The sequence below is a fragment of the Eulemur rufifrons genome, chromosome 17 (genome assembly GCF_041146395.1).
Source record: "Eulemur rufifrons isolate Redbay chromosome 17, OSU_ERuf_1, whole genome shotgun sequence".
Lineage (NCBI taxonomy): Eukaryota > Metazoa > Chordata > Mammalia > Primates > Lemuridae > Eulemur > Eulemur rufifrons.
Genome location: NC_090999.1, coordinates 58,686,469 through 58,700,126, shown reverse-complemented (window position 1 = coordinate 58,700,126; position 13,658 = coordinate 58,686,469). Strand labels below are relative to the sequence as shown.

Here is a 13,658-nt window from a genome sequence, read left to right as displayed (position 1 = left end):
GGACAAGGAGCAAAGAATCTGGTTGGAAATGTGCACTTAATATACCTGGACTCTAAATTTTGAAGGATGCTTAGATATGAAGGTTGCTTAGATGCACTCTAAACAAGTGTCAATTACTAATAATGTCAAAACAACTTACTAAAATACGTATCACAATGGTAAGTTCTATGCCTGATATTTGCAATGCCTCTATCAAATGGGTTAACAGTAATATACTGAAATTGAATCCTTAGTCTTAAAAGTTTACTTACCCTTTTTCAGGAGATAACCTTTCTTAACAATATTTTTATAAAAGGCATCCTTTGTTTTACGACGAATTGTATTATAGATTTCCTTGCCATCGACTGTATCATTGAGTACTTGTTCTTGATCCTGAGTTTAAAAAAAAAAAGAAATTATTTCATGAATTCTTGATGGAAATGAAATAAAAAATCTACTAAATTACTGATTAAAAACCAAAGTGTGTTTAATACTAAAATCTAGACATACATGACACATCCTTCTCCTTTCCAAAGAAATTCTCAGGTTTCCTTACCAATTCCCAAGAACAACTAATAAGCTGTCTGTGTGTTCAGGGATAACTAATCTATTTTCAGAAATAGTTTTATTATATTTTACAGCAAATGATGTTTTGAAAACATGAATATGTCCCAACATAACTGGTAAATTAGGATCAATTTGAGCACAAAGCGAATTCATGTTTGCTTATACACAATATCTGTGGGAAACACTAAGTGAACACAGAAAAGTGCACCCAGCTGAACAGAAATGTGGGAATATAAAAAACACACCCCCTCCAAATATATAACAGTTCCCCCAGTTCACCAAGTGTGTTATGCTACTTTCATCCACCCATCTACATCTGGTGTTGTAACTGATATCAGACAATCCTCCTCCTACTACCTTCACAACATTCTCATGTTTCAATGCTTCTGAAGGCCACTTCACATGTAAACTTGAGGTCTTTTTTTCAAAACAAAGTAACACATTTATTGTAACATTTATATATTTCTTAATCATTTAGCATATATAAAACTATGCTACATTTTTATTAGGTTCCTATCCCTTTTAACGTGTCACCAATGGAGTTCTTGAAGTGTTACACTCCTAACCCGACTTTTCCTACAAACTCTGTAGTTTTCATTGCTTGATTTTGCACAATGCTATGATTTTTAGGAATGCATATGTTATATCATAGCAGAGCTGGAACTGCTAAATGCCCCAAATAACAAAAAACACACACACACACACAAAAAAAGAATTTTGTCAGGAGAATACAAGGCAAGTAAGTTTATCATGATCTTTCCAGAATAAGTCAATCTTCGATTTTATTAGCAGAGTCAACTGGAATCAATGTTAGTTTTTTAGTTTCTTTTTTGAGAAGTTCTTAATTGCAAGGATGAGTATTTTATGACTTTTAGTCCTTTCTAGAAGCTTCATGGGTCCATTCAATCCTCTTAAAAATCTAAGATATGTTCTCCTATGTCTTGAAACATTCTGCTGTTTCATCATCCTAAGAACTGTTTCGTCATTATTCAATAATTATTCCTAAGTATGCTAAAAACACTAAAATAAAAAAAAAAAAAGAAGAATGAAATTCCTACAGCAGGGCTGACACACTGGTATGCACGCTAAATCCCATCTGCCACCTGTTTCAGTACATGAAGTTTTATTGGAACACAGCCTGCTCATTCCTTTATGTATTGTCTTTTGGTTTCTTTCAACTACAAAGACAAGAGTGTAGTAGTTGAGACAGAGACTGAATGGTTCACAAAACCTAAAACATTTACTGTCTGGCCCTTTACAGAAAAACTTTGCTAACCCCTGGCCCAGAGGATGATGCAGTAGTGAAACAAATCATCTGTATTACATCACTCTTTGATTTTTTTTTTTTTTTTTTACTGTGTTGTCAAGTATTACAGCATCTTTCCAAAAAGTATAAAGGACCATCTTTCTTATTTTAGCTTTCATTAAACATAGGTAAAAATTCAGAACTCCTCATAATGGTAAGAGAAAAAATTGTCAGAGGAAGATATTTAACAATTATTCAAAGACTCAGAAAATGACTACAAAGAAACAGCACTCTGGGCTCCACTGTGATGGCAAAATTGATTTTGATAAGCAAAACCTCAGGCCATTATTTTTGAGATGATAATATACTCGATAAATTTTCTCAAACTCAAAAATCACTAGGGGGCCATATTGCTTCTAAGAAAAGGGAAATATGATGCTGTCATCTCATTAGTAATTTAGTAGAAAAGACATCATCATGCAATATTTTGTCACAAGAACCTGGATTATCCTATTTTGCTAAAAGGAAATGAGACCATTCTTTAAATTTTTGTTTGTGCACCAAAAATTTACCTAAGATGAAGGCACTTTGTATAATTAAAATTATTGAAAGAAAACATATATTGAAGAAATAAAACAATTCACTGGATCAATCATTTTAAATGGTGTTTCTAAATCTAAACAAAATTATTTTACACTTATAGAGCAAAGACTGTACTCTCCAACAAAATTATGAGCCATCAAAGTTTTCAAAAGTATTGCATTTTGATGACAAGAATGAGAACGAATCATAAGCTAGAACCCAGTAGTGATGTATTTAAAATATGGAATGCAAAATGCAATCAGTATTGAATTTTGACAAGTACAGTGCAAGAAAAACCAGAGTAATTATAAGCAGAACTTATTAGAGATGTATTGGAAATCTGGAATTGGAATTTACAAGATGGGTACATTCCAGGTCCATGAATGAAAGATGTAAAGTAGTTAGTTGCATTCAAAAGACATTGCCCATTTCAAGTATGTAAGCCTTTATAACCAGGGAAATATGGAACAAAAATTTGGGTTTGCTATATTTAAATTCTTATTACATTTTCTAATAAAGTTGTTTTCTAGATTATCCGTTTATTCTTATGCAAATTATCTGTAAAATGACTTAAGAATATAAAAAATTTAAAAAAGTACATTGGACTCAGATGATAAAATAGTGATGACTACACTTTCCTGGTAATACAGATTTGTATTTATCAATCCTTATTTCAGTGGTGATGACACTTAGTATTAGATGCAGAATGGGACATTTTTGTGGTTGTCATTTGAGACATATTACTACACTAATATTTGGATTTAAATACCTGATTTCAACATAATCTATGTAAGAATTTAAAAAATTATGTTATAGTAGGAACTGGTACACTGACCTACAAATCCTAAAGGATTCCAATATATTAGAAGACCCTATAAGCAAAAACACAATTTCACTTTTAATTTGTACTAAATCACTAGATGAGAGGAGGACAGTTTCTCTGTGTGTTCCTTATCTCAGCCCACTCTCTACAGAGTTCTGGACAGAGAGGTCCCCATTTTACACATTCCTCCCCGAGGAAAATGGATAATCTGATTGGTAGGAGCGTGACAGCTGCTGGACCAAGCTTTCCCCTACAAGTTAGGTATGCAGGCTCCTAAAGCCAGACTTCAGTTGTGAATCCTGCCTTTGTCACTTAATAGCTAGGAAAACTCCATTTAATAAGATTATTTTACAGAGTGCCAGGGACTGTTCTCATTTTTCAGATATATCAGTGAACAAATCAAAGGTCCCTATCCTCACTGAACTAAAGTTCTCACCAAGGAAAGAGATGATAAACATAATAAATAAATTGTATTACATGTTAAAAGATGGTAAGTGCTTTGCAAGGTAGAGCAAGTTGCAGTATCCAATAAGGTGTCTAAGTAAGTGTCATTGTAAAGCTATTAATAATTTCTGAGCAAAAACTTGAAAGATGTAAGAGAGTTAGGCAGGTGTACATCTGAGGGAAAATCATTTTGGGTAGAGAGAACAGTTAGAAGCAAAGATCCTAAGGAAGGAAAGAGCCTGCCATATTTAAAAAAAAAAAAAAAAAAAAAGCACAGAAGCAAGTATTAGGGAAAGAGTGACAAGAGGGGGATAGTAGAAAGAGATGAGTTTAGAAAACTAATGAGATGCTACTGTAGGGTCTTATATGACATTTACTCTGAATGAAATGGAGAAGGTCATCAAGTATTAAACAGAAAAGTGACAAGATCCGATGTTTTGAATGGATCCCTCTGCTGTGCAGCATAAGGGGACAAAGGTAGAAACGGAGATGAAGTCAGATTCTGGTAGTGGTCACATTCTAGACATTTTGAAAGCAGAGTTAGCATAATGTTCCTGACATGTTGGATACAGATAGATTGTAGGAGAAAAAGAGAAGAGGCAAGATGACTTGATGCTTAAAGTAATTAATCTCTTTGTTCTCAGTTTCCCTATCTTTGAAATAGCCATCATTAATAGTGCCAACTTCATCAAGTTGATGAAAAAATTAAATGAATTGATACATATAAAAAGCAGTACCTAAAACACAGTGCTTAAAAATATTAGTTACTTTTATTCTGGGGTATATTGTCTCAAAAGACTCCCCTTCTTCTAATGCCTGTCTCCAGAAGTGTTAGTTCTAGGAACTAAGTAGACCTAGCTAGGACTCTGCTCTTTCTGTTCCATCACCTTAGCCTGAGTCTGGTTGTGCAGGGTCACCTCTATGTACCCAGGGGGGATGCGCTGATTTTGCCAGCTAATCTGTCCATTTGTAAAAGGATATTAATAGCCTTTGTATTCTAGTTAGAATGCTGCTGGAAGAATGGGTGAGTTTTATTATTCCCCACACTTCTACTATAACCTTCTTTCACTTTGGGCACTAAATAGGCTACAAATAGCATTTAATAGTTTCTGTGTAGCAATCAAATTGCTTTACAATCAGCACCAGTTACAGCTGAGGTATTCAATGCATTATAGGCACTTTTGCAAAAAAAACAATTTGAAGTTTGCTCAATTGCAAAACAGTAACACGTAAGAATGAGGCACACTATATACATCTCTGAAGTAATTCTTAAAGCAACCTTATAGACTTATATATTAAAAGTTTACTAGATGCCACATACTACTTATTTTTCTAACTGTAAAAAATTAAATTAGAAAAATCTAAGCACAAATTCAGGATGAGAAAAATTTATGATTTAGTTTGTAGGCAAATAAAATTTATGGACCTGTGAAACAAATCAAAATCATAACTTACTCAAAGAGTCAATGTGAATTTCAATTAAGAATATAGCAATGGAATTATATGGCAGGATCTGTCATTGGGGAGGCAAAGGCACCCTGACCCCTAATAAAAAAAAACCCTGGGCAATGGTTTCTAGAAAGTACACACCACACTGTGTTGTCCTTTTTTTTTTTTTTTTAAGTCTGTTTTACTTTTGCAGTAATTAGAAGAGCAAGCACCCAAGGTCTGCCAGAACTGCCAAAAGTAGTACATCCATGCTGACTGTAGTTATTAGGAAGATGTCAAGAAGGAAGTAAAACTTAAGATGGATTTTAAACTAGCAGTATTTAGATAGGCAGAGAGGAAGAGACTGATATGGTGACAGAAAGGAATACACTGAGATTTAAAACATACTAGTATTAATTCACACAGTTTAAAGTGGGTACTTCCTGCTGGAAAGCAGAGAGTCATTTATTTAATCAATGTCAAGTACTGCACTATGCGCTAGGGAAAAAATTTCAAAAAAAAAAAAAAATCTCTGCTCTCATGGACCTTATATTTTACTAGCAATGCATAAGTAAATGAAGAAAGATACAAGTATACCTCAGAGAAAACTGTAGACTTGGTTCCAGGCCACAGCAATAAAGTGAGTTACATGAATTTTTTGTGGTTTCCCAGTGCATATGAAAGTTATGTTTACACTATACTTGATAGACATTAAGTCTGCAATAGCATTTTATCTAAAGAAACAATGTACACATGTTAATTTTTTAAAACTTTACTGGTAAAAAATGCTAATGATTATCTGAGCCTTCAGCAGCCAGTTCTAATCTTTGTGCTAATGAAGGATCCTGCCCTGATGCTGATGGCTGCTGCCTTATCAAGGTGGTGGTTGCTGAAGGTTGGGTGCCCTTGGCAATTTAGTTTGCCACATCAACTGACTCTTCCTGTCATGAGAAATGTCTCTGTAGCATGAAATGCAGTTTGATAGTATTTTATCCACAGTAGAGCTTCTTTCAAAACTGGAGTCAATCCTCTCAAACCCTGCCACTGCTTTATCAACTAAGTTTATAGACTATTCTAAATCCTTTGTTGTCATTTCAAAAATGTTCATAGCACCTTCATCATAAGTAGAGTCCATCTCAAGAAACTACTTTCTTTGCTCATCCATAAGAAGCAATTCCTTGTCCATTCAAGACTGATCATGAGATTGCAGTAATTCAGTCACATCTTCAAGCTCCACTTCTAATTCTATTAACATTCTCTTGCTACATCCACCACATCTGCAGTTACTTCCTCCACTGTAGTTCTAAACCCCTCAAAGTCATACATGACGGGTGGAATCAGCTTCTTTCAAACTCTTGTTAATGTTGATATCTGATCTCCTCCCACAAATCACAAATGTTCTTAATGGCATCTAGAATGGTGAATCCTTCCCAGAAGATTTTCAATTTATTTTGCCCAGATCCGCCAGAGAAATCACTGTCCCTGGCAGTTATAGCCTTGCAAAATGTATTTCTCAACTGATAAAACTTGAAAGTCAAAACTACTCCTTGATCCATGAGCTACAGAATGGATGTTGTATTAGTGGGCATGAAAACAACATTAATCTCTTTACACATCTCCATCAGAGCTTTTGGGTGACTAGGTGCACTGTCAATGAACAGTAATATTTTGAAAGGAATCTTTTTTTCTGAGCAGGTCTCAATATGGGCTTCAAATATTGAGTAAACCATGCTGTAAATAGGTGCTGTCATCCAGGCTTTGTTGTTCCATTCATAGAGCACAGGCAGAGTAGGTGCAGCATAATTCTGAAGGGCCCTAAACTTTTTGGAATGGTAAATGAGCACTGGCTTCAACCTAAAATCACCTGCTATATTAGCCCATAACAAGAGTCAACCTATCCTCTGAAGGTTTGCAGCCAGGCATTGACTTCTCCTCTCTAACCATGGAAGTCCCAGATGGAATCTTCTTCCGATAGAAGGCTGTTTTGCCTACAATGAAAATCAGTTGTTGTGTAGCCACATTTGTTAATGATCTTAGCTAGATCTTCTGGACAACTTGCTGCAGTTTCCACATCAGTAACTGCTGCTTCCCCTTGCACTTTTATGTTATGCAGATGGGTTCTTTCTTTAAATTTTATGAACTAACCTCTGATAGCTTCAATTTTTCTTCTACAGCTTCCCCAGCTGTTTTCACTTTCTTGTCATTCATATGTTCACTGGAGTACCCTTTTAATTTCTTTCCTTTGCATTCACAACTCGGCTAACTGTTTGGCACAAGCGACCTTGCTTTCAGCCTATCTCAGCTTTTGTCATGCCTTTCTCACTAAGCTTAATCATTTCTAGCTTTTTATTTAGCATGAGAGACATGCGACTCTTGCTTTCACTTGAACACTTAGAGACTATTGTAGGGTTTTAATTGGTCTAATTTTAATATTGTTGTGTTTCAAGGAAAAGGGAGGCCAGAGGAGAGGCAGAGAGATGGAGGACCAGCCAGCTGGTGGAGCAGTCAGAACATACACAACACTTACTGATTAAGACCACCATCTTCTATGAGTGCAGTTAATGGAAGCCCAAAACAATTGCAATAGTAACATAAAAGATCGCTCATCACAGATTACCATAACAAATATGATAACGATGAAAAGGCTTGATATATTGCAAGAATTACCAGAATGTGACATAGAGACACAAAATGAGCATGTTGTTGGAAAAATGGTACCCATACACTTCCTTAATGCAGTATAGCCACAAACCTTCAATTTATAAAAAAAAAAAATGCATACCTGCAAAGTACAATAAAGCAAGCACAATGAGGTATGCCTGTATATTAAAATGTGACAAGATTATGATGATTCTTGAATTTATATTTACCTTCAGAATGATTTTCCCCCCTCCCCTGCCCCAGTAACTACAATGAGCAGTAGGGATAACCATCTGAAATAAACTTGTCAAAAAGAGGAAACATTGAGAAACAAGAGATGCTACAAATTACTGTACAACTTCACCTGGGTACACAAAACCTCTTTCACAATCCTTTATGTCCCTGGAATTATCAGTACCTCCATTTCCATGTAGGAAAATTCTTAATCACTCTTTTTAAGCACCTTTTTCTGCACTTTTTTCAAATCCACATGACACCCTTTCCCTACCTCACTTCAGAAAGTATAATGAGGAAGAGAGACTAATCATCCCATGCATTAAGCAACTAATATTTAACCAGCTCTCTTGTTCAAGGCCAATCTTTCCTCTTATGTTCTGGATTTCATTCAATCATGCATTCTGTAGGATCTTGTACATAAGGTACTGCCATTACTCATCCTCCACTGACCACTGTCACTGTACTCTTTACAATGGTCTTTTTATCTATCTATCTATCTGTCTATCTATCTATCTATTTATTTAAGAGATGGGATCTTGCTGTATCACCCAGGCTGGTCTCAATCTCCTAGGCTCAAGTGATCGATCCTCCCATCCCAGCCTCCCAAGTAGCTGGGACTACAGGCACGAGCCACTGTGCCTGGCTTTTACTGTAGTCTTTACTTGGAGTATATGGACATGCTTAAATTCTGCTTTCATAAAACTATAGGCAAACAAACAACGAAATAGAAAGTTTAAACCATTTTTGGGTCCCTGATCCTTTTCTATTTTTTTTTAATTTCTTTGCTTATCATGCTTACCAAAATAAGCCTGCCTGTGGTTTATAACCCTGGTGTCTCTACTTTTGCCTCCAAAACACTCCCTCGCTGTCCTAGTGTAACTTGGCTTCTGCCACCATGACTGTGTGTATTCTCAAAAAGCCACCGAGGACCTCCTAATTATCTAGAATCAACATACATGTAAACTAAGATATTCTCTTACAATTTAATTTCTGAATCTAAATAATCTGCAGTTTTCAATTTTATCCATTTTTAATTGTACAAAAGTATAAACATACCACCAAAATGCATTTTAAAATGCTAATTGTTGCAAAAAACAAAAAACACTGACCTGCATTGGTACAGGTTCCTTAAGATAATACCCTTCAACAATCTGTTCTTTTCGATAGTGATCTATGATGTCCCCAATGCTGTTAAAATAAAAATTACTAACATTGACATAATTGTCTTATAAAAAATGGAAATCTTATAAAATACATGTAAACCCTGTTATCAAGGATTATCTATTATCAAATATTTTTAAAGCATACAATCCAAATACATTAATAGAATAAATGATCATAATAATCACATTATTCTAGTAAAACAAGAAGGTTCCCAATATAGGTTTACGGGTCGGAATACGTGAGTTAGAAGTTTCAACTTTCTATACACATCAAGTAGGCAGCCAAGTCAATAATACCCATACTCAAAGACTCACCATAAGTGAGGAAATAATTAAAAGCCTACGTTTTGTTTTTGTTTTTAACAAGAGTACTACTTCTGAGATATTGAGAATGAAGACTGACAGAGAAACGGCATTTATTTAGGAAGCAGAGTTCAGATAAACTAAGAATTCTTATCATCAAAACATGTACATGTTCTGCTTTTATATCAGATGCAGTTAGGTCATAAAACATATGAATAAGTGAAAGAAGAAAGCCTCCCCACCCCACCCCTGAAAAAAAGACAAAAAAACCAGGAGGTAATCCTACATGTGGAAATATAGCAAGAAAGGCTGATTGATGACTTTAATAAAAAATGCTATAAATTGTTCTAAATATTTGAGAAATGTTACAAATAAAACTGAAAACAAAATGACAATGTATTTTAACATAAATTTTAGCATGCCATAATGTGGTGTACTTTTAATATTTAAAAGGGGTCTTTCTCTATAATCAGTAGGCCACTAATAAAGTTCTAAATATTTAAATCCTGAAATTTTAAACCTAGGAAACATTTCCCCAAACAGATTTTGTTTAACCTGTTACTTGATTTTTTTTCATAATTCTTTTTACTGATAAAATAATTAGTATATGTGTATGGGTATATATCTAAATATAAGTTATCTTCCCGATACTATGAAGTTAATTTAAACCAAATATAAATAATGTTAAAAGCAAAACAAAACTGAAAAGATAACTAATAAAAAAATGAGTATGAATAAATATGAACTAAATACCAGAGGCAGCATTTAATACAAAGGCAGAGGGGTAGGGTAAAAATGAGACAAATAAAAAGAAATTATCATAAAAAAGACAAGGATAGTTAAGTTTTTAAAGAAAAAATATAACACCACATAAATCCAAACTTGTTAAAAGAAAAATGAAAATCAGGAAAATATTTGAATATAACTAGATACCACTAAATAGATGTGTTTTAATGCAAAAAGCATCAAATCTATGAAAATCAGTAAACATCAAAGTTTTTGGCTCAGTAACTGTAAAATGAAATCAACCCGGTGTAGCACCTCAATGTTACAGTATAATTGTTTTCCATGAGCTCGAAGAATAGGAAACTTGTGAAATATAGTTCAGATTGTTAATGAGCAAATTCCAAAGTGAGTAGCAACCAATCAGATAGGTTTTTACCAATGAGGTGGACTTAGGGATATTTTTAAAAATTAGTCTTCTGTTCATAATCTACCCAGAAACACCTAAAGAAACAGTCAAGGAAGATACAGCAAACCAAAATTTCCTAGACATTCCATAAAATTTCTAGCCATGAAATCAGACAGATTTACATCTCAGAAAACTAAAACATGTTCAGTATAAAATTACTTCTGAAATTTGAGTTTTTAGAGATACTATATCCTATACTCTAATTTTAGTAATACACTTAATATATAAAATCACATGTTCCTCTTCCTGAAGCCTAGATAAATGTTAATGATAATCTTCAAGGTCTGACCAAAATCCTCCTTCGGTCTCACCACCATCTCAACTCTCTTCCACTGATTCTCATGCATATTTGTTCATCCCCTGAATTTATCATAGTCTGCAAAACATCTTTTCTAATAGACCTGAGCACGAATAATGCAGAATCTATATCTTTTTCTTTAATGTATATGCACAGGATCTGCACAGTACATTCACAAGGTACACTGGTCAATTACTATTTGCTAAATTCAATTTACTGTTACATGCCTCTATTTTTTTTAAACTTTTATTATAGGAACATTAAAGTTGTATCTTAACAGTTTCTAAATCAAACAGATATAACTGCTACCTCTATTTACCAAAAGTCTAATGTACAGTTAATGGGGAGACAGGACAGCAGAATACTGTTGTGTTAAACAGATTTATTGAAAACTCTTACTTTATACATTTGTATTTAAACAGTAAGTGATAATCATAAAGGGGAAGCTTCCTAGGAATTATTTACGACATTAATGCTGAAATGGAGTATATAATTCCTAAACAACTGTAAAATCTTTCATTTTCCAGGTATCATTCACATAATTTGGGCCTTTCTTAAAATAAATTAAATATTAAAACTAGAAACAGCAATACAACTAACTGAACTTTGTAAGATGAACATATTCACAGGGAGCAAAAATTCTAAAACTCAAAGGTCTGTGGGAATGATCAAGGCTACTAAAATTAGCATACAGTTAATTTTTTCAGATGTCTTTATTTTGCAAAGAGACTAATAATTTTGCAGTAATTTGGAAAGAAATGTACTTAAAATATTTCTTTTTGCTTGTTAGATCATGGTCTTTATTGACACAAAAAGACTATATGTTTTACCACTGCCTCAGTATGCAGGAAGAATTTCCATCCTTGCAGGATATAGGCGTTTTAAGGAAGTTTAAGTTAGTAAACAAAACAAAATCCCCAAAAATAATCTATATAAATTATTTTATCTTAAAAAAATTCCATATGTACATTTATTTAGTTAAGACAATGTTTTTAATTTATAATTGTATATGTTCCAAATCTCTAGAAAACCAGACAACAGAAAAAATTAATTTTCATACAGAAAGAGTTGAAATTGCAACTGGCTAGATTTTCAACAAGGATGTCTAGAACCTGGAATGTAATGTAGAAGGCACTAAAGCAGCTTAAATGTGCAAAGGTATAAAAAAGGGTACAACTGCCTAGACTCATATCTTCCATCTGATATCTTACAACTGTCCACTGAACTCTAGCAAGCAACTACAAGAACTTATTTTTTTTGTTTTGTTTTGTTTTGTTTGCCAGATAAAGTAGCTGCTGGATCTCTATTCACTCAAAAGTCTAGCTGTAATTGAGAGAAATTCTAACTGGGATGGATAATGCTGCTGTGATATTTGGGGGCTAACCTAGGCAAATGTCAGTATTTTAAAAGAACAAGATTATGCCAGTCTCCAAAAAAGGAAAACAATGCTACTAGAGTAATCAGGTATGGGGAAACCTTTATCCAGAAATGAAGATTACTTTCTATTTTACGGAAAAAATGCTGACATTCTACCATGTGATTTCCTCTTCTTATCTTCCTAATCAAGTAACTTAAATTCATTGTGAATTTTGAGTAAGCAAAGAGTTTACTTTGAAGGTGAGAAGTAGAAACCGATAATTACAAATAAGAAATATCAACTTGAGAACAACCCAGTTACATAGTAACATTATATAAATCTCAGGTAACTCTTTAGGAACCTTTGCTTCCTATTAAAACATCTCACTGTTAAAAGAATGTATTTTCTTTTTCCTAGATTAGATGTTTTGCTTCTCCTACAGATAATATATGGAGTTAGCAAATTTGTTGCAAATAGCTAATGCACAAATAATTTTTTAAATTGCAAATTATTTTGGAAAGAAACAAATTATAAGTTAGTAACTTTTATTCATCTATGACATTGCCTAAAAAATTTTTGGACATGACTACTACCAAATTATATTAAGGTCCTGTAATTTTAAAAAGTAAGGAGTTTTTATGTAATTTTGAATCTGATATATTATATTATCAAGATTTCAACTAGTTTGCCAAAACTAAAAGATAACTAAAAATGTCTCATGATTTACCTGTTATAATACCGGCCTCCCATCATAAACTGATTGTTTGGTGTTGGACATATTTTAAATCGCTGAATATTTTCATTGGTCCGAAAATAAAGTGAATAATCACCAGGAGTATTATCTGAGGGCCTCACAAGAAAACTGCAGACTTGGCCAACTGCAAAAATTAAGCTGTTAGTTTTATTCCCTAATTATCAAATAAAAAAGAAAAAAATATTAAGTAGTATAATTACAAAGTACATTCAAGGTCATAAACATGTAAATTTTCACCAGGAACTTATTTTTTTAAGATAATTTTTTCATATTTTCTGGTTTATGATTCACAACCACCCATGTTACATGTCTGCTAAATCTCTGGCATAACTTACCAGCTTTATTACATAAAAACACAGAGCAGAAATTTTGCAGTAGTTACTTCTGATCAATAATGGAAAGATTAACCTAAGCACAATTGGGGAGACTGGCTAAACTCATACCTTCTGCCTATAAATCCTCTGAATAAGATTCTAAAAAATTAAGACCAATTTTCCTTAGGAATACTCTGTACTTTATCAGTGTTTCCAATTAACTATTAAACAGTAATGACTGTAATAAGAGAATAGTACCAATATCTTACAAAGGTAGGTTCAAAACAACTAAAAAATTTTTGTACATTATCAAAATCAACACACATGTACT

General features: G+C 33.4%; 1 protein-coding gene across 2 annotated transcripts in view; it reads right to left on the bottom strand.

The window, feature by feature from the left end:
• Positions 1 to 13,658, bottom strand: part of RASA1 (RAS p21 protein activator 1) — a 91,176-nt gene that overhangs the window by 28,036 nt on the left and 49,482 nt on the right. For both annotated transcript variants that reach the window (XM_069491971.1, XM_069491972.1), the window contains exons 8-10: positions 12,987 to 13,137; positions 9,056 to 9,134; positions 252 to 372 (exon numbers count right to left, since the gene is read on the bottom strand). In XM_069491971.1, the coding sequence (XP_069348072.1) occupies positions 252 to 372; positions 9,056 to 9,134; positions 12,987 to 13,137 (351 nt within the window). The remainder of the gene's footprint in view (positions 1 to 251; positions 373 to 9,055; positions 9,135 to 12,986; positions 13,138 to 13,658) is intronic.